Here is a 15,015-nt window from a genome sequence, read left to right on the forward strand (position 1 = left end):
GGACGCATCATCACCATTGTATCGCCCTGGTCCCTTGGAGAGGGACAGGAGCGATCCTTCCTTTGTGGCCTTCATCTTACTTTGCCAGGTTCCAAGTTTATATTCAACGGAGTCGTCCTTCTTCACTCTATCCGCCCATGCCTTGACATTGTTTGTAATTTTGCAACAAAGGCAATTATATCAAAAATCGCTCTGGTCCCTTGGAGAGGGACAGGAGCGAACTAGGCATTTAATGCTGGTATGGACGTCCCAAAAATCTTCAATTTATATTCAATGCATTCATCTCATGTTCTCCTTCATTTTTGAACGTAAACTTGCCTTGACCCTTGTCTGGATTTTGCAAAATGGAGGAAATCGCTCTGGTCCCTGGGAGAGGGACGAGAGCTACAAGGTACCTCGCCTTGGGCCCTTGGAGAGGGACAGGAGCGATTTAGTCAATATAGGTCATTTTCCTTCGTTTTTTGCATCTCAAATTATATTCATTTGGCAAAGTATCTTCCTTCGGACGTCCTCAAATCATTAAGTTTTCAAAATCTTGCAAGGACAAGGCGAAATTTGAATTGTAGCTCCGGTCCTTCATTGAGGGACAGGGGCGATTTTCCTCCTGGAGGCATTTCTGTGCTCATGAAAATCTTCAATTTATATTCAAATGAAAGATCTTGTCGTTCTCTATCATTTCAAACGTAAAACTTGTCTGGACTCTGTAGGGACGATGAGATATTTGAAATTGAGCTCCCGTCCTTCACTGAGGGACAGGAGCGATTTTGCTCCTACAGGCCAAAATAACAAGATTTTTCACATTTCAACACTTCACGAGGCAAAAACAAATCAATTCCGATGCCCAAGATCAAACTTCAAAAAAGTCAAAATTTGGTCAAAATATTCAGTCAGACAAAAATTCATATTGACGGTCAACACTTAGACAAGTTTAAGCTCTGCATGAACATTCCAATTGAAAATTAGACCATTTTGGCGAAATCATTGCATTCAAAATTTGCATTCTAGAAAAGAAGCTAAAAAAAAACTCTTAAAAGTGACTGGATTTTGGCTTGAAAAGGCAATATTTAAAACCCTAAGGCTTAGCCCTAAATCCAGACAACTAACGGACTAACAAAACCCTAAAAACGAAAGCGAAAACAAGCGAAAAACAAGCAAAAAAGAGGGGGTCCCCATTTGCGATGGGGCGATGTGTGAAATGGTCACAACAAAGGGTCAGGAGCGAAATTCATACTTTGCTTGTTTTTCCCTCACTTAGCTCCGTCCTTCATCCTTTTAGTCATTAAAAACAAGTCTTTGGCCTTCGAAATTGCTTGGGAATGAGCTATCTTGTAGATTGGAGCAAGGTATAGAGCCTCATGAAGAAATTCGCTTTGGACCCTTTGGAAGGGTCAGGAGCGAAATTCTTCCTTTAGGTTGAATTCCTCCTTCTTCTTACTTCGTTTCACCTTGACTCTCACCTTTCGATCTCTCTCTCTCATGAAGGCAACACTTGTTTGACCCTCAAGAAGGCCTGAAAGGAGGATTTTGCTCAAGACCTTGGCCAAGGACAAGACCTATAAAGAACTTCGCTCTGGACCTTTTGGAAGGGTCAGGAGTGAAAGATAATCAAGGGGTTTATTGCTGCTATAATTTTCAGGGTTCGTGTCATCATCAGCAAATCATTCCAGCAACTTGTGACAGGTTCTTTACATTGAATTCTCATGTTATCTGCTTGTAATCGGATTGTAGCAAATCACAGCCATTAGACATGGTATAATCTTGTTATGTTAGGGATTGGTAGTGGGAAAATCAGTCATTGTAATTTGCTTGTAGAGCATAATAATCAGAGTTTTGTAATCAGTCCATTTTATAACAGCATTGAATAAGAGGATTGTAGTTGAGTTTGCATGCCAATTGTTTGTATTAATGTCTATCTGCTGTAGGTGCACTTTTCTCATAAGTAGGTCATATATATGCATCTGAAAATACAAAAGAGGAATTGCATTTGCATCTTAGCTTTGACTAGACATCTTAGTGATCATTTACAAGCATCCAAAACATATTTGGTACCAATCAAAACAAAACAATCAAAGTGTAACACTGAACCAGCAAGCATACAGGTTGCAAGCAAAGTGTTTGTCAAATTGTCTAAGGCAAAAAACAGGGTTTTACATCAGATTTCGACAAGGCATCCATGTGTCATGCCTGTCAATGTCTCTCTGACAACAAGTGATTCCTTATACATAATTACCCCCTATGGATGAAGAAGATAAGTTGATACTCATTTCGGAAATAATTTTGCAAGTGAGAAAAAGTTAAGGAATGAAGTAATTTTTGAATATCTCATCAAGTGAAAAAACTTGCCTTTGGAGGAGGCAACGTGGGAAGGAGAGGAGATGGTTAAGCATCCTAGTCGACAAATGCTTGAGGAGAAGCATTCTTTGGGTGGGGAGGATTGTGATGTCCTCAACTCAAGCCATGAGCCCTAACAATGCATTGGTTGTCCTTTCCTTGGATTACCCAAGAGCAAGAGGACAAAGAGCATTATTGGGTAAGTGTGGAGTCTTTGGCTTGTAGTCTATTCTATTCTTAAGTTGTGCATGTCTTTTTATGCAACTTAAAAGACTCCTAGCCTAATGACTTAAGTTGTCCCCCTTTTTAATTATAATGACTTAAGTGATTTAATTAAGCATGTGCCAAAAAGGTCAAGGGTGTGTGGGATTTCAAGGAGCCTATTGACTCATTTTTAGGGATTCTATTTGGAGCATTGGATTGAGTTAGTAGTAGATCAAGGGCTGAAGCTAAATCATCCTTTTAGGAGTTATCATATAACATTCTAGGGTTCTTTTAGAGTTCATTATGTTATTAGTCTTTTATTTATTGCTGCTGCAATCTTTGGCTTAAGGTTTGAAGCCCTTGAGTACCTTTGGTTTTAGAGAGACATATGGGCTCCCTTTAGTTAGAAGGGTGTATTTTGGTGGAAGGGCGTTGGTTTGTGATGCCCTGGCACATTATTTTCAGAGCTGCAATCCCTTATCAGGTTTGCAGTCCATTTCCTGAAGGTGAAATTCAAGCATCAGGTTCAGATTTGGGTTATCTACAACAAGCTGTCTTCATGTTACTGAGCATCATTGAAGATAGCAATAACACGGGCAAGTGGAATTAATTAGAACATACCTAGTTCTTATTTCCTGGGTGTTTTGGTAAGGACAAGTAGGGTTTGAAGACATTTCTGAGGTATTTGTGTCTAAATCTGCATATTGTTATTATCTTCATTTTAGAAAAATAAAAGTAAGTAAATGTGAATCATTTCTGAAATAATGGGCAAATTTAGAGTGGTTTTCCTATACTTATTCTACACTTAGAAATACTCAAAAATTTATTTATATTAGCAGAAAAATCAGATCAATAATCTGAATGCAAATTTGAGTTTGTTGAAGGATTTCTTATCTGCAAATAAAATTTCAGAACTTTCTGTGTCCTATTTTTGGAGATATTGTTATTTTTCTATTATCCCTATTTGGGGATATTACATCATTTGGTGCAGAGTTTCCAATTCCTAACTATATCAAAGTGTCGTAGTAGAAGATAATTACATCACAAGGGGGATTGATATCTAGGAATTACAAATCTCAAAGGTTGATATGGGATCTTGGTAACTCCAAGAGCATCCTAGCTTGTGGTTGCTTGAAGACAAGAAATCTTGGGAAGTGGGGATTGTAATGCCCCTTCTGAAAAGCCCATGTGATTGTAATAATCAACTGAAATAAAAAAAATTAAAGTTTAAGTTCTCATAAAGGTGAAGGGGCATGCAAAAAGTTATGTCCATTAAAGGAGAAAGGTATAAAAGGAAGACCAAGCAAGTAGAAGGAAGAACGTATGAATGGAATATATCTTTTATTATTTGATATTACTCCTTAGGAAGACCAAGCAAGGAGAAGGAAGTTAACTTATTAGTCATTGCTGAATACAAGTCTAAATTCTTTAATTAGAATTCCAAATATAATATCTAATAAAGAATCAAACATATTAATTGAAATTTGAGATGATTTCATTGAGAAGTAATAAATATTAATTTTGTTTGTTTATAAATTGAGTAGAAATTATCATAATTGTTTGCTTGGGATTTGATTTATACAAAAATTTCCAAATGGGACATTACAGAAGAGTGTGGTGGAAATCTATATAATAAAAATTGTAACTATAAAATTTCAAGAATCTAGTTATTGAATTGGGTAAGAGAGTACACTTCATTTCAAAATCAAGAACGGGTTTGATTTGCATGTGGATTGAACTGAGGCATGAACATGGCACACATATTTGTTTTATCTTTCCTACTCATATTGAGTTATTCTAGCTATGTCAAGGTGACTTCAAAGCAATTTCAAGGTGATTCTAGTGGTGGCCATCAATTTCAACAATTTTGTTTGATGAATAATAGGAAAAAAATAACATTGAGTTAGAGAGTCATTTCCACTTGCATTTTGGGTAAATTTGTGGTGGGGTTGATCAAATTTATTTAGATTTGCTATTTCTATGCTGATATGAAATGCTTTCTAAAGAATTGCAAAACCTAACTTGGAAACTTGAATGGAAACTCAACAAAATTTCTAGTGGCATTGCCAATGGTGGTGGTTGGCAGAGGTTCACATTTTAGCTTCTCTTAAGCTTTTGTGATTCAATTATGCAAAGAAACTCCTTCAATTTGCAACAATTGAACAAAGATCTTTTTGGAGGGTTTGGAGTCTAGACTTTTGGAGTAGGAAAGGCATTTTTTTATGGAAATCATGATTACCCATGAGATTGTCATTATGTCCTCTTTCAACGGGCTTGTCTTTTTGCTTTGTGTTTTTTAATCATATGTCATTTCGCCTTGTTCCACTATCCATAAGGATTAAAATACTTGATCAAGCTTAGGGACTCATTTTATTATAGTTAAAATAGAGAACATTTTTGAATAGTAATCAAATCATTAAGAACAAGGTTAGTTGCATTAATGTTAGTGTGGTTTTGACATATGTATTATATGTGGTATTTTAAATTTTATTCCTGTTTTTAGGCTGCAAATATATGTATTAAATTTCTTTATATATTTCTTTACAAGTTTAAACCACACTCCCCCTAATTATCATATTAGTGTACTGTATGCACATATCTGTACCTGATTCTGATATGATAACTTAGTCAAGAATTAATTATCAATAACATCATTATAACATAAAATACATAAATGTGCCTCAGCGCTATCTTGTATCATGCAATTGTTGTACAATTATACAACCTTCCAATATGTATAATAAGACTTTGTAGTGGTAGATAGTTTCTCACTCTACATTTTTAATTCATGATTGTACATTTTTGGGAGACCACCTTTGATTATATGAAAATTATAGGAAAATGGAGCATAGGCCAAAACTGTGGTTAACCCACTATAATTGGAAACTAATAGATAAAATTTCACTAACCCACTTGGATTGGAAACCAATAGATAAATCCCACTACAATTTATCAATAACAAATTCTAGTAAGACATAATTTCTTTTGTGGTAAGCTACAAAATTGCAAGTCAAGCATATGATATCCATCTTGGAACACTTTACAATCTTTTTCGTATTATCATATTGAAGAAGAAATTATGATGTATGTATGCTAAAAAACCATATGTTGAAGAAGAAATTTGTTCATAGCTTTGGTTATGGTATCTTATGTATACACATACACTTGGTATGTTTGTTTTAATTGCATGCTATAGAGTCCATTTTGTCATTTCTTCTTCTTGTAAATTGTTTTCCAGTGAAACAATTGTACATTTTCACATTACAAATTGCATTTCTTGCTTTTCTTGGATGTATCTGAAAGTCGAGTGGATTCAGCTTGACAATTTTCTAAGGACAACATGTATTATTTCTCCACAGGTGTATGCATCTAAATCAATCAGTTGCCTACAGTCTATTATTATTTAAAAATTTAGATGGCTTCTGTACTTGAACTTTGGAAGTGTGGAATTAGTACGATTACATGGTCAAGGGATAATTCAAAGTTGCTACATGGCAAGCAAGGTATGGCATATCTTGCAAAATCTTCCTACGTACAAAATAATTTTCACTTTGTTATTTGAAATATAAATAGATGGATGATTTCTTTTGGTAAAAAAACATAGTTATAATAACAATAATTATGTATGGTTTTAACTTTTGGTGAAATGGGGATATCAACACGGCTCACCTTAAACTAGAATTTTCTACTCCATAGTACTCTGCATAGTTAAAGAGGTACCATTTGTTTCATATAGTTTTTTGGATGGCCTCATACATGAAGAACTCATTAACAAATAGTATTACCTTTGATGATTTATATGGAATCTAAAACCCACTCCTTGTGAGCGTATTCTAGACTTCCAATCCCTTTTATGACCTAGATCACTACAAATATAATAGTGGAGGGTCTTGGTAGCTTTTGCAGGCTGCTATGTAATGGACACCCCCTGTTCGACACTAAATTTATGTCCTTTTTACTTAGTGTAATTTTGTCAAACAGTTGGCTTGCAAGCTGACTACTAGATTTTTTTGGTTCTTGATTTGCAATAGGATAGATTGGATAAATTGATATTTATTGTAAAGCTTTCAAAGTTTATTCAATATAAAAAAACAACCAGACATATCAAATACCAAAAACAAGAAGATTAATGCTGATGGTATTTATTTAATTCCAACCCCAAGCATACAAATCAGATCTGAAGAATATTACAGACCATATGATAATAAACAAATTCAAACCTGAACTCCACAAGTATAGAACCTGTTGAAAACACTGTTCACACACTATAGCTGCACTATTCACGGCACTGTTCACATTACTGTTCATGGCACTGTTCACGCACTGTTCACATTACTGTTCACGGCACTATTCACGCACTGCTCACAGCAACTCATATATCTTCACTATCACCTTCAAACTGCTCCAAAATCTTCTTAAATCTGCCCTGTGAAAATCTAATGAACCCAGTGTGTTTCCTAAATGAAAACACCATAAATTCCCCTGACTGTATCTCACAACAGCGAGAAGAATGTTGACCAAGAGGGATTTCGTCCTCCAAGCCCAACGAATCAGATTTCTCAAGAAATCCAACAACAAGATATTAAATCTTCTCCAAGCATACCCCAAAAGAGAGCTCTCAACCTCAATTTATATCTTCTTCCTGGATGCAAACACTTCATTTCCTAAATGTGGGATAATACATTTTAGAATAAAATATTATTTCCCACAATGTACACATTAAAGGGAACTTTTAATATTTTAAACATTACTTTATATTCCCAACCTTATAATATAACGATAAAGTTAAATATTTAATTTAACTTTACACTTTATCGTTAAATATTAAAACATTGTTGATAATCCCTTTAAATCATTGTCGCCTTCAAATATTTTTTTACTGATAATTATGCCAACCAAGGAAACACTAGAAATTTCAAGTCACTGCTTGGAGACTAACTTACTATAAATAGTAAGTGTCTAGAAACCCTATCAGAGCAGCACCGATTGGCCTGAAACTGAAAACACCTAGGCCAAAACACCTCAGGATCCCACCAATGTCTTTGTTAGCCTTCGGGACCGTGTCAGAATAGGCTAACGACACCCCATATCATGTTGAGCTAAAAAGGGGACATTACAGTCCGCCCCCCTTGAAATTGCTTGTCCTCAAGCAAATTCGGTCCTGAATGTTGCAATACTTGCTCATTCTCCCATGTAGCATCCTCATCTGGCAGGTCTCTCCATTTCACCAAGTATTTCTTAACGATTCTGTTCCTGAGTGTCCTTTCCCTGACATCCAAAATAGCTGCAGGGAATAGCACTAGTCTCCCTTCCTCGTCTAACGGAGGTAAATCTGCTGAAGGCACCACACCTTGACCAATGGCTTTCTTAAGCCTCGATACATGGAACACATTGTGCACACGGCTACCCTCTAGAAGCTCTATCTCGTAGGCAACCTCACCTACCCTGCGAATGACTCTATAGGGGCCATAAAACCGGGGTCTCAACTTCTCTGCTCCGTTGTTCTTGAGCGATGACTGTCTATATGGCTGTAACCTCAAATACACCATGTCACCAACCTCAAAACTGCGCTCCACCCTGTGTTGATCAGCATACAACTTTTGCTGATTCTGTGCCTGCTGTATATTCTCCTTGAGCACCCTCAGGATGTCCTGACTATCCTGCAATGAGTCTCGGGCTTTGGGTACTTTGCTATCCCCCAAGACTATGTCAACAAAGCTCGGCGCCTCGTAGCCATAAAGTGCCATGAAGGGTGTCATTCTGATAGACATATGATATGTCGTGTTGTAACAATATTCCCCCATGTGTAACCATCTCACCCAGGCCCTCTGTTGTGCAGTCACATAATTTCGCAGATAACCCTCAACCCACTTATTCACAATCTCTGTCTGACCATCCGTCTGTGGATGATAACTAGTGCCGGGTGTGATCTCCGTACCACACAACCGAAAGAGCTCCTGCCAAAAAGCACTCAAAAATCTGCTATCCCGATCACTCACTATAAACCTAGGCAACCCATGCAATCTGAATATCTCCTTGTAAAAGAGGTCTGCCACCTGCGCTGCTGTGTAAGTAGATGGTATAGCGAAGAAATGGGCAAACTTTGTCAAGCGGTCTACCACAACATATATACAATCTCGCCCTTGCACTCTAGGTAGTCCGGTGATGAAGTCCATGGATATGCTTTCCCACTTCCTATCTGGAATGGGCAAAGGCTGAAGCAACCCTGTAGGGAAAGTGTGCTCTCCCTTATTCTGCTGACATACTGCACACTCCTTCACATATCTCTGCACATCATCCTTAAGTCCCCTCCAAGTAAACCTTTCACGGATCTGCCTGTAAGTTTTGAAGATCCCAGGATGTCCAGCTGTAGGCACATTATGGAGCGCCCTTAAAATTTCCCCCTTGAACAGTGATGTAGGAATCAAATAAATCCTATCCTGAAATCTGATCAACCCATCCAACACCATATACCTATCATCCTGTATGGTACCTGCAACTATCCCAGAAGCCCAAGTATCCCCTGCATACTCTGCTATAATCCGATCTCTCCAATCCCCTGAAATCTCAACTAGAGTGCAAACATGCGGTCTCCTGGATAAATCATCGGCCACCACATTCTTCTTCCCTTTGACAAACTCTATGTCAAAATCATAAGCCTGCAATTTAGTGATCCATTTTTGCTGCCTGTCATTAAGATCAAGCTGGCTCATGAAATATTTTATGCTATTGTGATCAGTTTTGATCACAAACCGTCCACCTACTAAGTATGATCGAAATTTGGCCAATGCATGCATTATGGCCAACATCTCCCTGTCATAGATAGAATAGCTCCTCTCAACACCTCAGAGCTTCCTACTCTCGAATGCAATGGGATGTTTCTCTTGCATCAATACTACCCCTATCCCATCACCCGAAGCATCACATTGAAGTTCAAATGGCTTCGTGAAATCTGGTAGAGCTAAAACCGGACAAGATGACATCACTTGTTTGAAGTGGTCAAAACATCGCTGCGCTGCTTCTGTCCATACGAAGGCTCCCTTTTTAGTGAGGTCTGTCGAAGGTGCTGTAGTCTGTGAAAACCCCTTAACAAACCTCCTGTAAAACCCGCATAAACCAAAGAATCCCTTAAGCTATGTGAGGTTCGTGGGAGTAGGCCAATCTACTATAGCTCTAATCTTTTCGGGATCAACCCGAACACCATCTGTACTAATGATATGCCCAAGGTAGAGAAGCTCGGTCATGCCAAACTCGCATTTCAATTCCTTGGCATACAATGACTCCCTCTCTAGAATGAACAACACCTCCTCAAGATGCTGCAGATGTTCTTCCCAAGTCCTACTGAAGATCAAGATGTCATCAAAGAAAATCAAGACGAATCTTCTCAACTGTCCCCGGAATGCCTGATTCATACAACTCTGAAAAGTAGCAGGGGCATTGGTTAGCCCAAATGGCATAACCAGAAACTCAAAGTGACCATAATGACACCGGAAAGCAGTTTTCTCAATGTCCTCTGCCCTCATCCTGATCTGATGGTATACAGATCGTAAGTCTATTTTGGTGAAAAAGCATGCTCCATGCAATTCATCAATCAACTCATCAATCCGAGGAATGGGATATCTGTTTTTTATTGTTTTCTTATTCAATGCCCTATAATCGATGCACATGCGCATTGTCCCATCCTTCTTCTTTACCAGAACTACAGCTGAAGCAAAGGGGCTTTTGCTAGGCCTGATGTGCCCCATTTCCAACAACTCCTTAATTGCCTTCTCTATCTCATCTTTATGTTTCTTAGGATGACGATAGGGAGTGATCATCACTGGTTTGGCTCCCTCCTCGAGCTCAATAACATGCTTTGCACCCCTATCAGGAGGAACCCCATGAGGAATATCACTGAATACCTTGGCATGTCTGTCAAGAATCTCCTGTATATCTGGTGGATGACTCTTCACCCGAGGCTCCCGTGAAGATGGCATAACTAAGCACTCTGTTGCCCACTCTATGTCATTATGCCGAAAAAGTCTCTCCATTCTCCTCAAAGAGACTACCCTACAACTCCCATCTGAAAGTCCCTTGAGTACAACAGTCCTACCCTCATGCTGAAACCTCATTTCCAACTTTGCTAGGTTGAAAGTGAACTCAACCAGCGATGCCATCCATGTCATACTCCAACTCATAGCCATCTCCAAATCTAATGTGAAGATTTGAAACCTTTTGAGTACATAATAGCTTTTGGCCATTAGCCACCATGACTCTAAAACCATCATGCTCCTCTGTCTGTAAGTCTCTCCTGGCTACCAACTGTGTATCTATAAAGTTATGTGTAGCCCCAGTGTCGATAAGAGAGATCACCTTCTGTCTGTGGATAGTACAGCTCACCTTAAAGGTGATTTCCTTCTGAGCCCCTGTTAACCGTGCCAATGATCTATCATCCCCAGTAGTGCTGCTCCTCTCTGAAGTACTACTCTCATCTGAATCAGAGTGCTGATCCTCCCCTTCTGTCGGTGACTCCTCGGCTGAGAAGTACGCCATCTGTTTGGCCTTGGCCTTGAGAGGACATTTGTGAGATAAATCCCACAGCTCTCTACACTGGAAACACAACTTCTTCTTTCGAAGGTCATTAAGTGTCTCATTGTCTAATCTCTTAGACTCTTCTTTGGGCTGGGGATTCTTCTTATCTTTATCCTTCTTGAAGTGGGAATCTTTGGACTGAAATCTACTTCTTTGTGAAGATGGTGCCAAGTCCCTAGCTTTCTTAATGGCCTCCAAGAGAGAGGGTGGATCATGTCCCTTAACCCAACCGCGAAGTGGCTTAGCTAATCCGTCAACAAAGAGTACCACCAATCTCCTAGCTGATATGTCAGTAACAAGGACTGATAAACGCTGGAACTCAGCTATATATGTCTCCACTGGACCCCATTGTTTGAGTTGAGCTAATTCCTTGAAGTGTAATTCAAGATCCTTAGTGTCAAACCTCTCAATCAGCCTCTCAGTAAACTCCACATATGATGTAATTTGGTTGTGTCCCAAAGTCACCATGCCATTATGCCACCACTCGTGTGCAATACCATCCAAGTGTATAGCAGCATACTTAATGGCCTCCTCCTCAGGCATAGGATTCATCTGCAAATAAGTATCCACTTTTTGCACCCAAACACGTGCTGTAGTTTTCCCTGTAGCATCAAAATATGGTAGGGAGAGTTTCCCTACTTTCTTCCTCAACTCAAAATTTTGATTTCTATCACCAACTCTAGGCATGTGTCTCATTCTCACGTCCATATAATCCCTGAGTGTTATGGCTACTTGGAAGTCGGGTCCACTGCCTTCCCAATCCCTTCTGAATTGGTCCTGAAGCTCTGTGATCTAAGGTTCGTTTGCTGGTGGAACTGGAACTCTAGGTGGAAAGGTAGGTAATAAAGGTCTGGAACTCACTGTTCGAGCTGGGTGTGCAACATGTCTGAAGTTATCAGCTTCATTACCATTCTGTCCCCCATTATTTCCATTATGATTGCCATTATTATTGTTGCCTTGAGCTGCGTTATTGTCATTATTACCATTGTTGTTGCCATTATTAGCACCTCCCTGATTCACATTGAGGCCCATTTGTCTAGCCATCATTTGCAACATCATGTCCATTCTCTAAGTTGTCTGCTGCTGAACTTGCATGAATTGGTTCATCATATTGAAGAACCTCTCTTCATTTGGGTCCCCTCTTTCACCCATGTTTTGCTCGAAGAAAATCTCTTCCGATTCCGTGTGACTATCCTCAATATCAATTTGAATGGAAGAACTGGATTGTTCACTCTGACTATCCGGATTTCTATTTCGTCTGGCCCTAGTATTGTGGAAATTATAATGCCCCTGTCGCATGCTCAATCATACATTCTGGACCTGTTTTATTTCTGGACCTGTTTTATTTCTGCAATATGTTTTGAAGGTTTCCCACAAGATGGCAGAATCTTCTGCTCTGATACCACTGTAATGGACACCCCCTGTTCGGCACTAAATTTATGTCCTTTTTACTTAGTGTAATTTTGTTAAACAGTTGGCTTGCAAGCTGACTACTAGATTTTTTTGGTTCTTGATTTGCAATAGGATAGATTGGATAAATTGATATTTATTGTAAAGCTTTCAAAGTTTATTCAATATAAAAAAACAACCAGACATATCAAATACCAAAAACAAGAAGATTAATGCTGATGGTATTTATTTAATTCCAACCCCAAGCATACAAATCAGATCTGAAGAATATTACAGACCATATGATAATAAACAAATTCAAACCTGAACTCCACAAGTATAGAACCTGTTGAAAACACTGTTCACACACTGTAGCTGTACTATTCACGACACTGTTCACATTACTGTTCATGGCACTGTTCACGCACTGTTCACTGTTCACGTTACTGTTCACGACACTGTTCACGCACTGCTCACAGCAACTCATATATCTTCACTATCACCTTCAAACTGCTCCAAAATCTTCTTAAATCTGCCCTGTGAAAATCTAATGAACCCAGTGTGTTTCCTAAATGAAAACACCATAAATTCTCCTGATTGTATCTCACAACAGCGAGAAGAATGTTGACCAAGAGGGATTTCGTCCTCCAAGCCCAACGAATCAGATTTCTCAAGAAATCCAACAACAAGATATTAAATCTTCTCCAAGCATACCCCAAAAGAGAGCTCTCAACCTCAATTTATATCTTCTTCTTGGATGCAAACACTTCATTTCCTAAATGTGGGATAATACATTTTAGAATAAAATATTATTTCCCACAATGTACACATTAAAGGGAACTTTTAATATTTTAAACATTACTTTATATTCCCAACCTTATAATATAACGATAAAGTTAAATATTTAATTTAACTTTACACTTTATCGTTAAATATTAAAACATTGTTGATAATCCCTTTAAATCATTGTCGCCTTCAAATATTTTTTTACTGATAATTATGCCAACCAAGGAAACACTAGAAATTTCAAGTCACTGCTTGGCGACTAACTTACTATAAATAGTAAGTATCTAGAAACCCTGTCAGAGCAGCACTGATTGGCCTGAAACTGAAAACACCTAGGCCAAAACACCTCAGGATCCCACCAATGTCCTTGTTAGCCTTCGGGACCGTGTCAGAATAGGCTAACGACACCCCATATCATGTTGCGCTAAAAAGGGGACATTACATGCTAGCCTTCTTTTTTATATAAAGAGGCTGTAACAAGGAAACACCATGCTGAAATGGACTTGGTAGTTTTCTTTTATTCTTGTTTTTGAGATTCGACTTTAATTTACTATTTTCAACTAGTGTTTTTTAACTACGTACTATTCCTGAATATTTTTTGTGCGACAACATTGAAGGTTTTCCATTCTCATTTCATGTTGTATAGATATGGTTAATTATACATCAAATGAGAAACAAAATTTGATAAAATGTGGATAATTTGATAGCTTGATTCTTGAAATAAGTGTCAAGTACTGGTAAACTTTTCATTAAAGTCATTGCTAATAATGTTTCATAATTTTAGATCTATGCAATAGTAATAATAATAGCCTTTCAATCACTGTACATGATTTTGGCCTTATATTAATGGTAACTATTTGCTTTTATTGAAGGGTTTAAAAAGACTATTAGAATGTCAAGCAAGGGTGCTAAGGTCTCATCCTTTGACTTGCCATTAAGGAGCATCATTTGTAGATCACATGGACAGAAAGACTTGGAGAAACTCCCAGAAAGGAATGCTGCTATTGGAATTTTTACTAGTATGATTACAAGTTGGTATCACTTGTACCTTCTGTTTGAACTAGTTGATCCAATAAAGCTGTTTATATTGTTTATAGATACAATATATATAATATGTGCTTTGCATGCTTCTTTTAAAAGTGTCCTAAATAAATAAAAGTAAATATTATGATATCTACATGCCACTTATGAACTGATACATTCAAATAAAAACAAACACAGAGTCATGATAGTATTAAAAAACAAAACATAGACGACTTCAATTTGTGATTGATATTTGAACCAACCAACATTTGTGTAAGGAAGATCAATAGAGCCTTTCAAATTAGGGTAAAGGATTTTGACATTATTACTAATACTAATCTATAATATATATCACATGTGAGCTACACATCAGTCATTTTTTGCTCAATGTCTATTTTGAGATGAAAGATGAAACCCATAAGTCAATTTAATTACAATAGTTCAAGAATTTAGTGAGCTTCAATAATGGTATGTTATATAAAAATGTATTACGCATATGATTTGTGACACATACATAATTTATCTCTAAAACTATATAAATCCATTGTTTTATGCAAATTACTAAAATATTCTTTTATTTGACTATTTTAATAATTGAAAGAAAACATTTAACTTCCAAATCTTGAAGGATGACCTTTGTTGTTTCTCACTATTGATCTTATATCTTCTAGGCACCAAGAAGAGTTTCTTGAGTTTCTTAGAAATGGTGGA

General features: G+C 37.6%; 1 protein-coding gene across 3 annotated transcripts in view; it reads left to right on the forward strand.

Moving 5' to 3' along the window:
* LOC131063487 (cytochrome c-type biogenesis ccda-like chloroplastic protein 2) overlaps positions 1 to 15,015 on the forward strand; it is a 248,932-nt gene that overhangs the window by 32,105 nt on the left and 201,812 nt on the right. Inside the window, exons 2-3 of one of the 3 annotated variants that reach the window (XM_057997332.2) lie at positions 5,895 to 6,038; positions 14,154 to 14,300. In XM_057997332.2, the coding sequence (XP_057853315.1) occupies positions 5,951 to 6,038; positions 14,154 to 14,300 (235 nt within the window). In that variant the 5' untranslated portion in view covers positions 5,895 to 5,950. Of the gene's footprint in view, positions 1 to 5,894; positions 6,039 to 14,153; positions 14,313 to 15,015 lie in introns of all 3 variants that reach the window. The other 2 variants (XM_057997322.2, XM_057997339.2) reach the window with 2 other exon arrangements.

This window comes from Cryptomeria japonica, chromosome 5, assembly GCF_030272615.1.
Source record: "Cryptomeria japonica chromosome 5, Sugi_1.0, whole genome shotgun sequence".
Taxonomy (NCBI): domain Eukaryota; kingdom Viridiplantae; phylum Streptophyta; class Pinopsida; order Cupressales; family Cupressaceae; genus Cryptomeria; species Cryptomeria japonica.